This window comes from Fonsecaea pedrosoi, assembly GCF_000835455.1.
Source record: "Fonsecaea pedrosoi CBS 271.37 unplaced genomic scaffold supercont1.2, whole genome shotgun sequence".
Lineage (NCBI taxonomy): Eukaryota > Fungi > Ascomycota > Eurotiomycetes > Chaetothyriales > Herpotrichiellaceae > Fonsecaea > Fonsecaea pedrosoi.
Window position 1 is genome coordinate 5151793 of NW_013550614.1, and position 19150 is coordinate 5170942.

General features: G+C 52.1%; 7 protein-coding genes across 7 annotated transcripts; 3 read left to right on the plus strand and 4 right to left on the minus strand.

The window, feature by feature from the left end:
* Positions 1 to 1655: 1655 nt before the first annotated feature.
* Positions 1656 to 3907, plus strand: Z517_03846 (uncharacterized protein; the record flags this gene model as incomplete). The annotated part of the gene is made up of 3 exons (XM_013432950.1): positions 1656 to 1758; positions 1808 to 2431; positions 2505 to 3907. The coding sequence occupies 3 exons, from the start codon at positions 1656 to 1658 to the stop codon at positions 3905 to 3907; spliced, it is 2130 nt and encodes a 709-aa protein (XP_013288404.1).
* A 2145-nt stretch (positions 3908 to 6052) lies between these two features.
* On the plus strand, positions 6053 to 9526 carry Z517_03847 (uncharacterized protein; the record flags this gene model as incomplete). Its single annotated transcript, XM_013432951.1, has 1 exon — positions 6053 to 9526. The coding sequence occupies one exon, from the start codon at positions 6053 to 6055 to the stop codon at positions 9524 to 9526; it is 3474 nt and encodes a 1157-aa protein (XP_013288405.1).
* Positions 9527 to 10692: 1166 nt separating this feature from the next.
* On the minus strand, positions 10693 to 11664 carry Z517_03848 (uncharacterized protein; the record flags this gene model as incomplete). Its single annotated transcript, XM_013432952.1, has 1 exon — positions 10693 to 11664. The coding sequence occupies one exon, from the start codon at positions 11662 to 11664 to the stop codon at positions 10693 to 10695; it is 972 nt and encodes a 323-aa protein (XP_013288406.1).
* Positions 11665 to 12108: 444 nt separating this feature from the next.
* Positions 12109 to 13585, minus strand: Z517_03849 (uncharacterized protein; the record flags this gene model as incomplete). Its single annotated transcript, XM_013432953.1, has 2 exons — positions 12109 to 13302; positions 13367 to 13585. The coding sequence occupies 2 exons, from the start codon at positions 13583 to 13585 to the stop codon at positions 12109 to 12111; spliced, it is 1413 nt and encodes a 470-aa protein (XP_013288407.1).
* Positions 13586 to 14412: 827 nt separating this feature from the next.
* Positions 14413 to 14964, minus strand: Z517_03850 (uncharacterized protein; the record flags this gene model as incomplete). The annotated part of the gene is made up of 1 exon (XM_013432954.1): positions 14413 to 14964. One exon carries the CDS (start codon positions 14962 to 14964, stop codon positions 14413 to 14415), a length of 552 nt encoding a protein of 183 aa, XP_013288408.1.
* Positions 14965 to 16112: 1148 nt separating this feature from the next.
* Z517_03851 (uncharacterized protein) lies at positions 16113 to 17846 on the plus strand (the record flags this gene model as incomplete). The annotated part of the gene is made up of 3 exons (XM_013432955.1): positions 16113 to 17117; positions 17175 to 17510; positions 17559 to 17846. The coding sequence occupies 3 exons, from the start codon at positions 16113 to 16115 to the stop codon at positions 17844 to 17846; spliced, it is 1629 nt and encodes a 542-aa protein (XP_013288409.1).
* A 114-nt stretch (positions 17847 to 17960) lies between these two features.
* Z517_03852 (tRNA (guanine-N(7)-)-methyltransferase) lies at positions 17961 to 18960 on the minus strand (the record flags this gene model as incomplete). Its single annotated transcript, XM_013432956.1, has 3 exons — positions 17961 to 18496; positions 18555 to 18736; positions 18788 to 18960. 3 exons carry the CDS (start codon positions 18958 to 18960, stop codon positions 17961 to 17963), a joined length of 891 nt encoding a protein of 296 aa, XP_013288410.1.
* Between the last annotated feature and the right edge of the window lie 190 nt (positions 18961 to 19150).

Consider the following 19150-nt stretch of genomic DNA (forward strand, 5'->3'; position numbering starts at 1 on the left):
TCACATGCATCCAAGCTCAAAGCTCCAGGCCCCTTTTGGCCCTTGATGATTCAAGGTCAGCCCTTGCTTCGCATTTGGAACCATGCAGCTGTGACGGGCGGGCAGCCTTCGGACCAGGGAGGCAAAATGTCGTGCTAGCCCCGTTCTTGAAACGGCACAAAGGACTGTCAATCACGAGGACTGCGCTGGGGTCGATACGAGAAAGAGCGGGGGACGGAGACAGAGGGTGAGGAAAAGGGCACCGGAGAGGACGGCCCATAATGCACTCGAAGCACACGGCTGCATACTTGGTCAGCCAGGTGACTCGTGTCCACACTCACTTGAAGGACGGTGGAGGGGAAGGGGAAATAAAGCTCACCAGAGTGCTTTGCTTCAGAGGGCGGTCATTTGGGGGTGGTGATTCATGATGAAGATTGGACACGATTGTTTGCTGACGGGGAATAAAAATGAACTCTGCTCAGTGCTCACCCTGTCTCAACACACCGCACGAAGATCCTTTCTCAGACAACTGCCGCCTGCTTTTCCGGTGGCCCGCGGCCCCTTGGAAACGCTAAAGGCGACAGCAATTCTCTGGGTGGCCAGTCAGCGTGCAGAAGGGCAGCTGCAAGAACGATGCGGTAGCTAGGTGAGCTGGGTGGCAGCCGGCAAGCGCCTTTTCCAAGCGCCCGGTGGATTTCGAAGCCCCTTGTCTAGCGTTGTGGAAGTCTCCCCGACCAAACACGCTGCTGCCTCGCCCACCTTCGTCCTCCTGCGTCCTGTGTCTCTCGTTCCTCACGCAGCTGTCAAGCATCAATTGCAAAAAGTGGGAAGGATGTGCTTAGGCCTCTTCGCCCTCTTCCCCTTCTTCTCCTCCTTGCAGACAGCTTTAAGTTGGGGCTTTGGGGACACTTTTCAGAGCTTTTTGCACGATTGACTGCCTCCGTCCTCTTCTGCTCTGCCGCAGGACCTCCAAATCTTGCTACTACGACGAAGGGCGGCTCCCTCCGCTTACTACGCACAGCCAAAGCTATCCCGCAGCCAAATCATCGTGTTTTGTCACTGTTCCCGGCTCCACGTGCGCTTCTCGCGGCTGCCGCTTACCTGCAAATCGACAAACTCCCAAGCAAACATTTCAATACCAACATTATTCTATACAGGGAGCTTCCTCAGAGCTGGCTGTTCTCACTCGACCTTCCTCCTTTTCGACCTGAGGATCTCCCGTGTCGCTTCTCTTTTCACAATTCTCGCCTTTGCAATATTCAGAACTACGATTAAGCGCGTGATTCTCCTGGTGTCCGGTTTGTGAGCGTCCTGGGCGCTTACCTTCCCTCAGGTTGTGACAGATCATAAGCGCCCACACTCCGTTCAGGTCTCTTCTCGCCGCGCGTCTCGCTGCTATCTCGCTCATTTCAGGAGTGTCAAAATTCCTGCTGGCGAATCCGCTCTTTCGAAAAGTCATTCTCCTTATCCCACCCGAAAGGGGGTCCTCCCAGGGCAAGCGCCCACGTTCCCTGGATTCACACATCCCTTTTTGAGGCTCTTGTCTCGACTGTGTTCAGGAGTCGGCACGCAAAAGGAGACTAAGTCCTTCCAGGAAAACTTATAGACCACGGTAACGCTGGGACCGGCCGACTCGCTTTTCTGAAGACATCAAGCCCAGTGTTTGACTCGTGACGATGGCTCCTCCTGCGAGCCAGAATGCTTCCGAGAATGACGTGGCGTCAAGCCCAGATGCCAGTTCACGGGGGTTTGTGGCAGTCAATCGCGCCTCGAGCAACGGTCTGTCATCATGCCCTTCAAGCATCTGTCCATATTGACCGTAACCCAGAAAGCGATGCCTCGCTAGATAGTCGACACTCATCTCCACCAGACCACCTTCTCAGGGACGAGCCTGTACCTAGAAGTTCGAGCGGCACGTATCCACCCCCGCATAGCCAGGAACGCGCGGGCCATAGGCGGAAGCGGTCCGGGTCTGGTGACGACGAGCCTTATCTTGAACGGCGGCGGTATGAGTATAGCCCCCGGGAGGGCCCTGAACCACAACACATGGCCAACCGGGCATTGCGTGTCCTAGGAAGTGCTGATCACAATGCCACATCTGCATACTTTCAGAATGATGCAAACCAGAATGGTCATACGTGGCATGCAGAGAAGCGTGCACAACCTGCCAGCTCCGTCAATGGCCGTCGGCCCAGCACCTCCGAGTCGCATCACGGGGAAACGTTACAGCAAGAAGCCAATGGAACGGAGGCACAGCCCTCACATTGGGGCTCGGACTATCAACCTCGACCCAATGGCCAACTTAATCACGACCAGTATGGTCATCCCGAGTCAGCAACGGGCGCATCAACGGTCGCGCCAAAAAGGAAACGTAATTTCTCCAACAGAACAAAGACCGGATGCATGACGTGCCGACAACGGAAGAAGAAATGTGATGAAGGCCAGCCATATTGTGAGCCTGGTCATTTCTTGAACGTGGAATTTCATTTTTCTCTCCGCCCACTAACACTTTGTCCTTTTTCCAGGTAACAACTGTCTTCGAGGTGGTTTCAGCTGTAAAGGCTACAACCTGAACAGGCGGGCGAATCCGCCCAAGCCCACACTCAATAGAGGCCCGATTCCATTACAGTCCAGGGATGGTCCTGGTGACGTGTCTGAAGCATCACCTTATCAGGGACCTCACATGGAAACTCCCGGCACGAGCAATCCTCTCAAACGTCAGGACAGTGTTCAGTCGCGACCAAGTACGGTCGGTGGTAGTGAAGGACAACACCCCGCGACGTATGAGCTGAGTCCACAACGCAATGAGCCAGCGACCCGACCACTTCGTCCCAACCAGCATAACCCCTGGCCGCCCGCGCAAGGTCAAAGTTCTTATACCTCAGAGCATCTCCCTCCACTGTCGGATTTGAGTCGATCAGAATTACATCCAAGTGCAAACCCGCGAGAAATGTCGCGCGTGCCACCTCAAAGTGCCGGATACCCTCCATCACATGCCCCTCCCGCACCGCCGCCACCGCCGCCGCCCGCGCCTTCGAACCAAGCTCCGCTGGGACCACACCATCAACAGCACTTTGTTCCTCAACATGCAGCGCCCCAGCCTGTAGGTCCTAGCGTCGCTCATCAACCGCCAGCGGGCCCGCCTCAACAGCAGTTACAGTGGCACCAGCCACAACAGCCAGCGTCGTATGGGCATACATATGGCCCTCCTCCACCGGGCCCTCCACCAGCTCATGCTAGCGTTCCGAGTCATACTCGAATGACATCCTCCAGCACCAGCTTCAAGGTATCCGGCCAAGAAGACGTGGAGAAATCCAAGATGTTGAGGTCGGTCAACTATATCCACATGGACCCGACATTGGTCTATGAGCGTCAACGTTGTGAGCGGGCCCTGCAGCGCTATAACGCGGCGTGCCAACTAGATAGCGGGATAGGGGAGCAGGAGGTCCGCAATCTGTTGATGAAGGTGCTCGATCCTAGCCAGGATACGACGCATCGATTTCCTTCACAGTTTCACGGCAAAGGCTATCTTGGGATTGGGGTTAAGATCGAGACGCCTTTCACTTGCACCTATGGCTATAACCTCCGAATTCACGACGATGTCTACGTTGGCAAGGGTTGTAACTTTGACGATGCTGGTGCGATTGAGATCGGGCCTCGCACCATCATCGGGCCCGGCGTCACCATCTTGACCAGCGACCACAACAAGGATCTCGTCAATCGCAAGGGCACCAAGGGTCTCTGGATCGCAAACGATGTGCTCATTGCAGCCGGGGTCATTATCGGCGCCAAAGCCATCATCTATCCAGGCGTCAAGATTGATGAAGGTGCCACGGTCGAACCGGGAGTGCTGGTTCGCGAGTCATTGAGAACAAATCAGATACTTCGGGCGCCGCCGGCTCAGGTCATCGATCCACTTCCACACTAGATGATGGTTTGGTAGGTTGCAGTTGGTGCGGAAGTGGCGCGCTCTTTTTTTTCACACTGCGAGATGGGGGTTTTCGTTTGGGAAGGGTTTACTGGCATTATGGGGATGAGGTATGAGGTATGAGGTACGAGTACCGAGTACCGAGTACATGAACCCAGGACTCGAGGCAGCGGATCGGAAGGCGTTATGTAATACCATTCGCAGGCACAAATATCGGCCTTAGGTTGGGTTTACCCGCAACTTTTAGTAGCCAGTCACTGCCACTCTGTTATGCAGTCAGGGATCCCAAGTACACGTACACAAGCGGACTGCGCAAACAAGCACGTTTGGGGTTTATCTTCTGGTGCTGATGTCTTGAGAGTGACTGCGATCCGATCTCTCGAGAAAAAGCCTTTGGTCGACTTTGAGCTGCGGCAGACCAAATTGGATGACCCATAAGACTCGCCGTGTTGAGTCGCTTGACAAGCACCATGGCCAGCAAGATTTTGGCTTTATTGAACGATTAAGGCGTGCGGGCGTGTCACAAGCGTCTGGCGTCCCGCCCAAACAGAACCTTGATGAGTGCCAAAACAAACCGGTTAGGGAATCCGTCGCTTGAGTAGTACCCCTCAACGGACCGTAAAATAACGAGAATTGTTTGCTCATGATGAGAAGGCGGGGCACGGCTCACCAGGCCGATAGGTGAAGCGCTACGAGGTACAGTGAGAGGATGCAACGATCCCCCATTTTCGGCGTCCTTATTCCATGTTAGCGCTGCTTGCATTTCCCCAACCTAGGATTTATCCCATCACAGACGCTATCAGTCGAGTCGAAGTTCTACGATAGACAGAAAAGGACCATGGTGAAGAGACCACACGAGCCTTCAAACTGTCTACCCGGCTTACGGAGCAACCGTCGTTTGGCAACTACCTCGTAATTTCTAACTTCCTGTTATTCAGAATGCTGCTGGCAAGTCTGTAACCCAGCGAGTTTGATATTATTCTGGGTTCTGAAAGTCATTTTCCGAGCATCTATCCCAGCCGTCGTAGCAGCGTACTCGGTATAGCTCTGACACATTTCCCAGGTAGAGAGCCAGCCAGAGAAGATCATCGACCCGCCAGCTTTCACGAATCTGGGTAGGATAAAAACCTCTAGCCCCTTCGGCCCACGGCGCAACCGCTCAAAGGTTCTGCTCGATTGGCGCTGCGGCTGGCTGGAGGGCTTGGGGGGAATTGAGGGGGCCCAAGTCACTCAGATTGGCTTCTGAGATTGGTTATGAAAGCGCACAGGCAAGATTACGTGGGGCCGAAGATCTGAGTATTTTGCGTTTTTGTGACCTTGAAAAGATACGAGGACGAGTAGGTAAGGCCTCGGTTTTGATAGCAGAGTCATGCTGATGCCATGCAACGAGTTATAATTTATACGTAAACAAGGGTCGAAGCACTCCAGAGGCCTAGAATGCACTTGGCCCAGATGATAAAGGTGGGACCCCAGAACAAAAAGTCTGGGAGGTTTTTCACAGTGGTTTGGTGGCGTGCCGGCGTACTTGGGGTGGTTTTTTTTCCTGCGTCTTTTAGCGGCCCGTTAGGTGGATGTCGACTCGGTACAAGTACGATTACCTAGGCTTGAAGGGAAGGGGAAGCACGGAGTACGGGGCACCTATCAGGTATGTGCAGATACCCAGTTCGTCTGCCTTGCTCCAGTGACTTCCTTCCAGCATCAACAAACCCTTTCATTGTCGGTCAGTCCTCCACAGAGTTTATCGATTTGGTGCTCCATAACGAGTACATCCAGTTCATTCTTTACCCAATCTCTCTTTGTTGTTGTCCACCACGAAGCTGATCCATTGCCTCGTCGTTTGATTTCTAGCACCCCTGCTGTGTACAAGTACTTGTTGTGACGCACAGCTGCCACCTCCTGGCCCTTGCAGACGAATTGGAACCCCCCCTCGTCTCGTCTTGACGCCTTTTACTCGTTCCCCCCCTTTGCCTCCCCTTGGACACATCATTCGAACCTGTTATCTCTTTGCCTCCTCGGCCGTCTCCTCATCCTGTTGGTTCCCTGGTCCGCCTACTGCTGATTGTGAGAGAAATGGCCTTTTGTGAGGCGCAGGTGCTTCGATACTGGACCATGTGATCCGCGACCTTTGACAGACCTTGCAACAAAATGCGCGAGCCTCAACCTTCTGCTATCTATGTCGCGCCGCTACGGATTCGCAAGAATAGTGACGACGATGACGATGACGACGACGAAGAAGGAAACCGTGGCCCCTCTCGAAAAATGGAAGACACGGGGCTGATCACCACGAATCCCCGACCGAGCTCTATAGAATCCCTCGACGATATGACGTCCCGTGCGAGATTCCACAACTACTTACGAGCTCTTTATCCTTTCCAGCCGTCCTCTCCCCACTCCTCCACCACTGTTACACTACCGCTCAGTGCTGGGGATATCATTCTAGTACACTCGGTGCATATCAATGGCTGGGCGGATGGTACACTGCTGGAGACAGGAGCCCGCGGGTGGCTACCGACAAACTATTGTGAGGGGTACGACTATGCGGCGATGCGACCTCTTCTCAAGGCTTTGACCGAATTCTGGGATCTTGTGCGCTGCGCGAGCGATTCAAACCTAGGTCTTTTCCGCAACCAGGACTATATGAGAGGTCTTGTCGCGGGCGTTCGCGCCTTGCTGGAACGCTCCAGTTGTCTAACCCGAGACTGTTCCCTGGTCAAAAAGCACGATGCCATCCGCCGGACGCGTAAAAACCTTCTCTCTGATCTCGCTCTGCTTGTGCGTGCCGCAAAGGAACTGCAGCAAGTAGTCGTGGGCCATGCCGCCAGCAAGGATACCCTCGATATCCGGCTGGATGACATGCTCTTAAAAGCGTTCCGAATTGTCACTCGTGCGGTCTTGTTTTACGACGTCTGGACCGAGCAAGCCGATGCGTCACCAGGGGCTGCCACAAGCCCACCCGACTCTTCCTCGGAATCTGTCGCAGTTATGCAATCCCAGCACTCGACCAAATCACAAGTTCCTGTCCGACGTCAAGCCTCATCATCTGCCAAAATGAAACCTTCAGGCACACCTGTATTGTCAAAGCATAGCAGCCGCAGTTCCACAGGTAATCATCCCAACCATATGCGCCGACACTCATCCATCACACATCGCATGTCTTACACTCGTGGCACGAGCCAAAAGAATTCCAACCTCATATCCGAATTCCTCAATCGCTCCTATGACGAATTCTTGACTGTTCTGGCCTCGTTTCTGGGCTCTCACATGCAATCCCGGTCATCCTCTGAGCTGTTGCTAACCACTCAAAACGCTGTTCGAGCCTGTCGACAGTTGTTTGCGGTTGTCGAGACGGTCATTGACCGCGACTACAGTACCTCTCGACCTCTAGTTCAAGCTAAAGATTCCATGTACGACGCGATCACGGAACTGGTCCATGCTGCTCGTCAGGTTTTCAAGCCCATTCGTTCAATGGACGACGATCTGATTTATTCGCCTGACGAGGCACACAGTCTGGTACAGGCCGCCACAGCCTGCGTCAGTGCGGCCGGCCGCTGTGTCACCAGAACCAAAGCGACGCTGGAAGAAATAGGAGATTTTGAGATCGAGAATTTGAGCTACCTCTTGGGACGAAATTCGGGTGGCTCCAGCACACCAGAGCCAGCAACCTTCGAACCCCAACCCTCGAACCGTCTAACAACTTCTTCTGCGGTGACATCGGCCACAGCCAAAGCCGCAGATAGATTAGAGGAGCGCCCTCGCATCGTCATCAATCAAGGCCTCTTAACTCCTCCTCTCTCCCTGGCTACGGCTGAATCTCCTTCCTCCGCCTCCGGTAGCGTTCCTCCTACACCGAAAGACGATGTGGTGGCAGAGATCATTCGTTCCTCACCACTGCCATCCTCCTCTTTGACTCATCAGAAGACCTCTGCAAGCTCCCCAGTCTCCAACCGGTCCACAGATGTCAGACACCATCGCAAATCCGGCCTCGGCGCAGTTGGAGGAAGTACAAGCAGTGACAGTAGCTTCGAACGCATTGAACGACGGTCAAATCCCAGCAACCTATCCTCAGCGTCGACTCGGGTCACCTCGGTCCAGGAAGATCCTGGTCACCCGCTAAAGGTGCCTGTTTCGAGGCCATCACATGACGCTGGCGGCCGCGAGTCTCTTGACGATGAAGAAGATGCTGAAGCTGAAATTCTCGTTCACACCTATTCCCAGGAGCTTGTCTTTAATCGAGAAGGCATAATTGTCGGCGGCACGCTGAATGCCTTGGTGGAGAGGCTAACCGCCCCCGACTCGGCTCCAGATGTGTCTTTTGTAACCACCATCTATCTCACTTTCCGCTTGTTTGCGACTCCAGTCGCCTTTGCTCGTGCCCTAATCTATCGCTTCGAATACGTGGGTGACAACTTGCGCATCGCAAGCCCTGTCCGACTCCGCGTATATAATGTCTTCAAAGGGTGGATGGAGTCTCACTGGCGACATGATTGTGATGACACTGCCCTCCCGGTCATTGTCGGCTTTGCAAGGCAATCACTTGTTGGTGTGTTGCCAATGGCCGGCAAGAGAATCCTCGAACTGGCAGAAAAAGTTGCCACCAGTCATGCGCCGATCGTCCCGAGAGTACTGTCCGCCATAGGAAAGACCAGCACATCCACAGCAGCCTATGTTGACCCGAGCACCCCTTTGCCGAATCCCGTCATCTCCAAGAGCCAACTCACTGCGCTGAGAGCTTGGAAAATGGGCGGCCCATCAGTTTCCATCCTCGATTTTGACCCCCTTGAACTTGCACGTCAGATCACGTTAAAGACTTCCAAAATCTTTTGCTCAATTCTTCCTGAAGAGCTTCTTGGGACGGAATGGACCAAACGCAGCAGTTCTCTCGCCGTTAATGTGCGCGCCATGTCGACTCTGTCCACCGACATCTCAAATCTCGTCTCCGATTCCGTTCTCCAACTCGAAGAACCCAAAAAGCGAGCCGCCATTGTCAAACAGTGGGTGAAGATTGCGAACAAATGCTTGGACCTGCGCAACTTTGACACTGTCATGGCGATCGTCTGCGCCTTGGATTCGACCAACATCAAAAGAATGAAGAAGACGTGGGAATGCGTACCTCAAAAGACGAAAACAATTTTCGACGAGATGTGCAAGATTGTCGATGTCGCACGAAACTATGCTGTTCTACGTCAGCGTATACAATCCCAACTCCCACCCTGTCTCCCTTTCATCGGTGTTTACTTGACAGACCTTACCATGGTTGACTCAGCCAACCCCTCTACAAGGCCACTGTCGACAGATAGTGGTGAAGCCTCAGTCATTAATCTGGACAAGCATATGAAGACGGCGAAAATCATATCTGAGTTGCAAAAGTTCCAAATTCCTTATCGCTTGGCTGAAGTCTCCGAGCTCCAGACATGGATGCAAGACCAACTTATTCGAGTCAGGTCCGCAGGGGACAAAAGTTTTCAGCTTCACTACCGACGTTCATTAATCCTGGAGCCTAGAGAATCCAGCAGAAGTCCGAATCCCGAGACCGGGACGGGAAAAGACAGGGAAAGGTTCGACTTCTTTACATGGGCACACCTAGGCACCAAAGAAAAGTCGGTGTCGGTGTCTAGTTGATCAAAGACCTCCCTGAAGCTCGACACAGAGCCCGAGCTCCAGAAACGACGTTATTATGATTTGTGTTTCATACCTCCCAGGATTGTCATGAACTTATGATACCCCACCGGTTGTCGGTCTTTTGTTCTTGTTTTTACTATGTTGCTTGCTAGCGTGGAATGTTGGTTTCGCATGCGAGGTGTCGGATTTGGGGCCGTGAGGGTGATGATACTTCCTTGCCTTTTGCTCCACTGGATATTTGTCAGTGTTTGGGCTCGGTGGTGGGTCGCCGAATCCTGGTATTTGTTCGCTTAATGAGGGCGTATCATATCACATGCGTCGTTCTTTCTTGAAGCCAGGCCTTATAATTCGTCAGCTCGGGCGCGAAATGTACGTATTATGGAAAGCTGGGCTTTGTTTCTTCTATACAGTAATGTATCCTTTGACTGGTGGTCCTTTTCCACGGTCAGAGAGGACAGACAGCAAATAACCCCTTGTGCATGTATCACCACAACACCACCTTATTTTGACTATTGCCTGCTATGTACAGCAGTATCACCTTTGGTGTAGTGGTTCGCATAGTGTGGGATCATAGCCTCCCTCTACCATTGTCCTCGTGCTACAGGGCAATAGCACTCTCAGTATGAAATGATGGTACAAGGGTATATAAGCGGTAAGTGATGTATGTATATGAGCAGTGATCGGATCCCAGATGGGGAAGGACGCCATCCCCGTGACCCCTCCACCGGACAACAGTGGCTTGATGGTCGTTCTTCAGCCATCTGAGAGGTCCAAGACCCCGGGGATGGATGCAATCGCAAAAAGTTTTACTCGATGGCAAAGCCTTGCCATCGAGACCTCGCAACCGCCCCCCCTTTCCCTTGTGCAACCCCAATGGGCTAGTCGCCGAGTGACCAAATCAGTCACATGAGATATATTTTTACCCCTGTTTATGGACTGTACATCACTCCAAGGCCAGGGGATTCCGCGGATATCTGTTCCCTGTGCAAGTTAGTGGAGAGAAGACCGAAAAACATATCACAACAATTTGTATCCTTCGCGAACACTCGGTTGGGTTGAGGTTCGGCTTTGGGGCCAGATCAGTATTTTGGGAAGTAACTCTATCCACCTCACGGTAGTCAAGCAACTAGGCTGGCAGCTTGACAGTGTATCGCAGGAGGAACCGGTCACCGCCATTGCCCAAATCTGCTTCGCACCCAAGGCTGGTAATAGCTCGAGTATTCTCTGGCGGTGGACATGTCAAAGTGGGTAGCAACATTGACGTAGCCGTCTTCGGTATATTCGCCAGTCCTTTTGATGGCATTAACGTCCGAGATGTCCACCTCCCAGGGTGTCCGACAGTAGACGCAACGGACACCCTTTCCCGCTTGACATTTGACCCACTGATCAAAACATGATTTGTGTATGTTGTGCCCACATTGCGCCTTACACCAGACCAGCTCGTTGTGTCCCTCGTCGAGTTCCATGTAGCAGATCGGACACTCTCCATCAGTAGGCTTGCGGTTGCCCTTCGCGTTCCGACAAAGATCGGTAGGAATTGGAGGCGCATGGGCAAAGATTTCTTCCAACTCTGATGTCAGCAAGGCGAGCTGGTACTGGAGATGCAGAGGCGCCTTAAGGACGGTGTTTAGAGCATAGACCTTGTGTTTGCATTCGTTGCCTTTTAGCGAGTCAGGACAGGTGCAGGCGGGCAGGTGGCTGACGGTGACGGTGTAGATGTTGCCGGTCGAACCGACTATGTCGATATCTTCCGACGGAACCCCTGCTCTCCCCTCTCGATTGCGACCGAGCACAATCATGCGTTGGTTCTGGGCTCGCTCGAGCTTCACGAGGAAGGAAGCCGGGGGCTTGCTTCTATATCTGCGCAATCGCTTCTCGTCGACCTGTTCGCCTTTCTTTTCCTTAGATGCGGCGGAGGTGCTCTTCTTTCCAGGGGCACAGTCTGATCGGTCCATCGCAGAGGCGTACATTCCATAATCATAGCTGCGGCGTGTTTCCTCTTTCTCACAATATTGTGATCTCGATGCTTCACTCTTCCGGGGTCGGGTTGGGACGGGCGCTTTCGGCTTGGATTTCACAGGAGTGGTTTTCTTGACGCCTCCGTCGCTGGAGACACGGGACACCTTCGCGGGAGGCATTTTCGGCACTGGAGGTTGTGATTTGTAAAGGAGTTTGTCGACGAATCGATTGAGGACACTGGTAAAATACCTAAATTACCTCGTGCAACTCAGAGGTTGTTGTTGATGGTTTCCTAGTGGCGAGGGGAAGAATTGGGGTGTCAAGTCAGGTGTTATGTAATTCCCCCACAGTTGTTTACGACCATGTCAGCATGTCAAGCATGTCCACATCATGGTTCTGGTTTCTCGCATCAATATCAAACACAACCCCTGGTTTCAATTCGGGGTTTGTCTTCGAAGTCTGAACGCAATATATTCACCCCAAGGTTCAAAGATTTATATGCTTCTTCGAAAGGTCCTATTCTCACCAGCGCGAAGCAACCACTATGAAACGCCCGTCACTTATCTAGCAACAAGTCTTGCGGCGGATCAATCCCCCCTTTAGTACAATACCCAGGTCTTGCTCTATTCGTCCGAGTTATACCAAATCCTGAGAATGTCCACCAGGGTTTTGCGCAGAATCTGGTCGCTATCAGCCATGGGTAGACCTAGTCTCATGGAACACTTACAGTCTGTGGTCACAAAAGCTCTATCAACCTCAGTCAGTGCCTCACAACAGTACTGCAAAGTCTCGGCAATGTCGTGCGTGCGCCTCAATGGTGTGCTCTCGTCCAACAAAATATCGAACTCTGCCCACACACCATCTCCAGCGTGGTACGCAATCACTGACTTGAATCCGGACACCACGTTCCTGAAGCGGTAGGCCAGATAGATTAACTTCTTCTGCAGCGTCTCGTCCACTGCAAGGCCACAAAGTCTGCTGACATTTTCGACGCAAGTGTCTGCCCAGTCGTAAATGATGTACAAGGAAAGCAGTGCTGCACCGAGCGGATCCAACCACCAGATGCCCGCCTGTTTGCCGATCAAAGGGAAGAGCAACGAAAGCGTATTAAAATACACATCTGTCTTACAATCCTGTGCCAGCGCCTGCACCTGGGTGGTCTTGATCCTCATACATCCCAGACCAATCAGGCCTTTGATCCCAATGGTCCCCGCCATAGAAGCGATCGCCAGTGCGGGTAATGTGGCAATGTCGTGGTTACCATGTGGGAGCAATTTCTCAACAGACTCTTGCAGAATTTGAAGGAACGAGATAACCATGATGATGGAAAATACCAGGATGCCAATGGGCTCCAGCCTCCGCCGACCGACCGGGAACTTCCTCGTAAGTGCTGACAACCTCCAAGACACCAGTTTGTTTGTCGTCCATACAATGGCTGTGCACAGCAGATCCAGCGCCGAGTCAACGAGGGAGGCAATCAACGACAGAGATGAGGACTTGAGCGCGGCTATGCCCTTGGCAACGAGGAGAATAATATTGGCGATGACATTAATGTTGATAGCCCACCGGGCGTTTCGATCGGCCTTTTGCCTTCTCTTCCGCACGTCATCCGGCAAAAGGTAGTCGATATGCTCCTCGACATGCTGCAGTCTGCCTTCCCTTTCTCGGATCCCGTCGTGATCGGCGTCGGTGTTCATGCTCTCCATCACCTCGTCAGCCATCGCCAGCACTATCGTGTCCACCTCGGCCCAGTCATTCAAGGTAGCATTTTGTTTTTCGTAGAATTTGCGGACCTTTTTGTTTTTGACTTTTTTCAACTGGACGGCCGATCTGTGTTAACCTCGCAAAACCTTGTGATGGGCACGTAGCCTGCTTACTCACCTCTTCGTCACTTTTTCTGGCCTTCTCGAACGCCCCTCTATCTACGCCTTCCCGCAACTGCTCCTTCAAGACAGCTGTGGTTCGGCGATCCAAAACATAATCGACAGCATCTTTGAAACCAGAGAAACGTCTATTATTGTGGCCACATTCCAGGTCCGCCTTTCTCCGATGGTCATCTGGTTTGTTCTTAGTTGTATTAAGAGTTCGTTTGCCGACCATCGCGGTGCTGTTCGAGAGGATTCAAAGGGTGAGCCAACGAATTCAGGGACACAGCTGGTCTGTTGGACTTGCAGCTCTACACCGTTAGAGAAGTGATATGATGCCTATCGAAGGAGAACTGGCCAGGTGATGCTTGTTGATATATGGAGCAAATCTGATGGGATCAAAGGCGTTAGTGGCGCCCCTGCTTCAATGACGACATTGAACCAACCGATTCCCTGTTTCGCCCTCTAGAGCCGCTGGTCGAACTACAAGCTTTTCCGGTCAAGGGTGCCGTGGAAGCTTGGTTGACAGCCAACACTTGACTACTCCGTACCAAGCCGTGCCGGACATTGATAGGTACGCAAAGGTACGATACCTCTGAATACTCGGAGCGAAGCTCTACGACTAACGCGTGCTGCCGGCGTACGAATTTATCTCCGTCGCAATGCACCACAAACAATATTAGCCTGTAGTTCAGGATCTACAATCATATATCTTGTGAAATATAGGCAATTGCCATGGTATTTTGAAACCTCTTCGGCCCTCGGTCAGCCCAGCTCTCTCCAGACCTCTCGTACAGCCTACCCCTTGAGAACATCCCAACTACATTCCGTGGATTGTTCCTGCCCTCTAATGTCTCGGACATGCTGTTTTATTCATCATCCCACTTGTCGATGCTGCCGTTTTCGACATGCTATCATCGCGAGTCTCTCCGCCTTTTTTTTATTTGTTGCGAAAGCCACTATTATTTGACGACGGAATAGTAAATCAATGGTATTGTGCTCACCGAATTCGAACATTTCAGATCTTCAACACAAATTCAACACAGACAACTCATGCAACAACTAGCCCAGGGTTGGAGGGTTCTGGCCTCGCATCTCGATGAGGAAGCGCTCCGTTCTCGCCCTCAAGGCTGCCACCCGCAACTTGATTTGAGTCACATCTGGTGCTGATTCATTCGTGGTTGAACTTGAAGCTCGACTTCTCATGGTCGACGTATCTGACATAGCAGTAGTACCTGTGGTTGGAATGCTGCCGTTATCCTTGCAAACAATGTCTTGGTTGGTTTGCGATCTGTCGGTCTCATCGGGGCCGGCGGATGCTTCGGTATCCTGGTCGAGCGTCGAGTGATTTCGCTTGCCCTGAACCCAAGCCCTCACAACTTCAAGCTTGACACCTGGATGCTCCATAAAGTCCCCAATGACCCCGGTCGATTTGCATTTTTGGCAAATGTCAGGAAACATATGCAAGTTGTCGTTGATATGGTTATCACAAATTTGATGGATGTTGGTAGTCACATTGCTGGCCAAAATTTTGTCCACCATGTCTGTGCATTGCACGATGGTTTTGATTTTGGCATGTCCGCAAAGGCGGTAGATGGTGTGTATTTCGCACATGCTGTGGTGGCATCGACCAACAAGAAAGCAATGTCCGGAATACAGGTGGGAAGATAATCTTGATGGGCATCATATGTAATCGTCTCCCGACCAAGATGGATTTCTTGTACTTTCGGGAGACTGGGCACAACATACCTTGGACAATGAATTCCCATCTTGGGTCCCTTTGTTGGCACGAGTCAATTTTAGAATCGCTCCTTTGCTTCATGATAAAACAATCTGCATCTTTGTTCAGGTTTCTTTATGGCCATGAGATTACAGTCAACGGACGAGGAGACGCGGATATGCGAGAGACACGGTCCTACATCTATCCTGTCTCCATGTTCTTCCCAAGTGGTGGACGGAGATCAGGGGGCAGTAGCGAATAACGAGGCTGACGTTGGCTGGCTGGTGATAAGGCTGAGTGAATAATCCGATAACGTCGACCCATGTCTGACTGCGCCTTGGGGGCTCTTGGGCCTTTGACCGCCGAGACTGCCTATCAGCTTCTACTCCTCCTTCCAAGGGAAATGATTAAGCTGTTCCTTCTTGTCGCAGGTGAAGGTCAGGGTTGGCTTGTTGGATAAGTGAAGGCGCGGACGGGCTTATTGTTTTAGGCAGTGGCAATCCCTACCGAGTACAGGGCGTGACATCAGTGGCGCTTGGAGGCGAATCTGGGGTTGAACTTGGCTAAGGGCTTGCTGGAGTCAAGCTTTTTGCCCTCCTGGCGCTACCGGTCCTCGTCGGTTTCTTTTACTTCATATCTACTACTAGCCTCCCACCACTGCGGCTCAGAGCTATGATGCCACGATGCTACTCTTACGATCCACTATCTCCTGGTTTGTGCGGACCATCTATCCTCCACTCAATGCTTCGAGTTTCTCTTTCTAGTCAAAGGTCGATCATGTCCGTTCCCCAGCCTTTTTAGCTTGTCTGCGTGGTGGATGGGCGAAGACCCTGATCGTTTTCCTGGTGCGTCGAGAACTGGAACTCGCTGATTAGGTCGCCGGCGCTGACGTACATGCTTATGAGTTGATTGAAATCATGCACGCCCTTCGACCTCCTCCTCCTGCTCTACTCAAAATCCCCTCGCGCCGCCCGCTCCTCCACCTTTCGGGTCTCTTCAACACCACCAACCTCCACCTCGAAACACTTGCACCACAATCACCATGGCTGATGTACGTCGACAGTCAAGGACTCCGCGGAGGAGGACCAGTATCCAAGAAGATGCTGCCATGCTGGCGGGAATGGGTGTGAAGCAGGAATTGCAACGCAATTTCTCCTTTCTGTCCATGTTGGGACTGGCTTTTGCCATCCTCAACTCATGGACAGCCTTGGGTGCAAGTATGTCGCTGGCTCTGCCTAGTGGAGGCCCCGACTCTGTCATCTGGGGCCTTGTTGTTGCCGGCATTTGTAATTTATGCCTCGCCGCCTCTCTGGCTGAATTTCTATCAGCGTACCCTACTGCGGGAGGTCAGTACCATTGGGTCGCTGTCATCAGCTGGAAGCGCTGGGTTCCTTTGCTCTCCTGGATCACCGGTTGGATCAATACGGCAGGTTGGGTGGCTTTAACAGCCACCGCCGGACTGTTGGGAAGTCAGCTCATCCTTGGCATCATTTCGCTCACGACGCCGTCTTATGAGCCGCACCGTTGGCACCAGTTCTTGATCTACATTGGATATAATGTTTTCGCCTTCATGGTGAATGCGTTCATAACGCGACTACTTCCCCTCGTCAACAAGGCTGCCTTGATCTGGTCCATTACAGGCTGGGTGGTGATTTCCATCACGATCCTTGCATGCTCATCTCCAAATTACCAGGGTGGAGACTTCGTGTACCGAACATTCATCAATGAAACGGGTTGGCCGAATGGCCTCGCTTGGCTGTTAGGTCTCTTACAAGGTGGTCTGGGATTGACAGGATTTGACGCAGTCGCTCACTGCATAGAAGAGGTGGGAAATCCTACTGTGCTGGGTCCTCGGATCATGATTGGCTGTGTATTGATTGGCGTTTTGACCGGCTTCATTTACCTGAGCGTTCTTTTATTCGTCTCCAAAAACGTGGACGACGTTATCAGCTCTTCGGCGGGGCCGATGTTGCAAATATTCTACGATGCAACTTCGAATAAAGCCGGATCGGTCTGTCTATTGATGTTTCCCCTCGTATGCTTGCTGGTAAGTGCATCAGAATCAATCCGTCAACGTCATTGAAATGGCTAACATTCGGCCAAGTTTGCCGCAGTGAGCATCATGACGACCAGCAGCCGAATGGTGTACGCCTTCGCTAGAGATGGGGGATTGCCGGCCTCGCGCTTCTTCGCCAGAGTGCACGGAAGACTTCAAGTCCCCCTGAATGCGCTATGGTTGACTCTCATTTTGGTCATTATATTCGGCTGCATATTTCTTGGATCAAGCAGTGCTTTTAACGCCATTGTATCCGCTTCAGTGGTGGCTTTGGGAGTCACTTATGCCATCCCACCTGCAATCAATTGTCTCCAGGGTCGAAAAATGCTGCCGGCATCTCGTCCGTTTGTACTGCCAACTTGGCTCGGCTGGACGTGCAACTTGGTAAGCTTGTCGAGAATTCAACGGTCCTAATCTCTAACGACATGACAGGTTGGAATTGCCTATGTGATACTCACGACCGTCCTTTTCATGTTCCCACCAGAGTTGCCTGTGACCGGAAGCAACATGAATTACTGCATAGCAGCTTTTGCCATTGTCCTGATTGTTTCCACCATCCAATGGTTCGTTGATGGCAGAAAGAACTACTCGGGTCCACAGATTGACCTTGATGCTCTGAAGGCTGGGGAGATTGTGGGCATGGCTCCAGAAGAGAGTAACCAAGCCAGAGCCAGTGACGATACGTTGTCCGGAGAGCAGGATAAGAAGGTGGTGCCGTAACCTTGATTTTGTTTTTTTCTTTCAGCACAGTCTAGACAATTTCATTGGTTCGTGGTCACAAAGTAACCGTCAAGACCTTGTAGCATTGTCCGAGACTGATTCTGATGTCGAGAATCACTCTGGCCATTCCGGGTCTTCCTTCCTTTGGAACACAGCGACGAACTTCCTTCCACCATTCCTCGTGACTTTCTTAGATTCTTCCGTTTCTTCGCTCATGATCTTGACGCAAGGGTCTGCGTCCAGATCATCCTGCGATACTCTCTTCCACAAGTCCCTTGCATCACCGGCCTCCTCACCATCAAAGTGCTTGACCATCCAGTGATGAAGCTCTTCAACATCCGTAATGGTATACACTAGACCACCGGGCTTTGTGACGAACGCGTACTCGGCGTTGAGCTGAGCAGAAACAATCCGAGCCTTGTGCTTCCGCTGTTTGAAGTGCGGATCTGGGAAGCAGAGGAATATCTTGGACAGCTGGGCGCTGTGGAAGTAGTTTGGAAGAAACTTCATGGTGTTTGTGCGAAGAGCCGAAATATTCTGGTAGAGTCCAACTCTGCCGTCACTTGTGCCGGACAGAGGCTGGTTCTGAGCGCGTAGGGCAGCTATTCGGTCGACTACGTAGTCGGTGACTTGACTCCGCAACTCCATGCCTAGTGAGTTTTCTCAATGAGCAAAATAGACGGAATTCAAGACATGGAGAGTGCGGACCAAGCATCAAGGTCTCTTGTAACAAAGGTGCCAAAGCTACCAGAAGCCCACCGAATCCGCAGCCGATATCCGCAACCTCCACTTTCCTGGTCATCGCGCTGCCGTGTTTGCCATCTGGCGTCTGGCCGATTGCGAAAGCAGGGTAATGGCGAGTCCAGTCCATATCGGCAGGACTGGTAGGACTTGAAAGAAAATCAGTCTTGCGACCCAGTCAAGCGAGACCAGGCACTTACTATGTCAAGGCATGGTCCGAAAAGGGATTTGCGTGCGCGCGCTGTCGATAGAACTTTTTCTTGGGCAGTTCGATCTTGCCGCTCCCTGTAGCGCTATCGCTTCTAGCCCGCAAGCTTTCTTGGGCTCTCTTGTAATCTTCGCGTTTCTGCCGTTTGTTCGCGGGACCTGTCATGATTTGTCAATGGCAATGAGACACAATCTCCGTGTTAGCGATGACAGAACAACAGTCTCATGGTCGAGTGTTGAAGATCTGCTGCAAATACATGGGGAGGTCAATTAGTCAAAGGCTTGGCAATGCCCCATCCATTTTTCATTTTTGATACTCGTAGAAGTGGTTCACACACAAGGGATGTGATACTGGA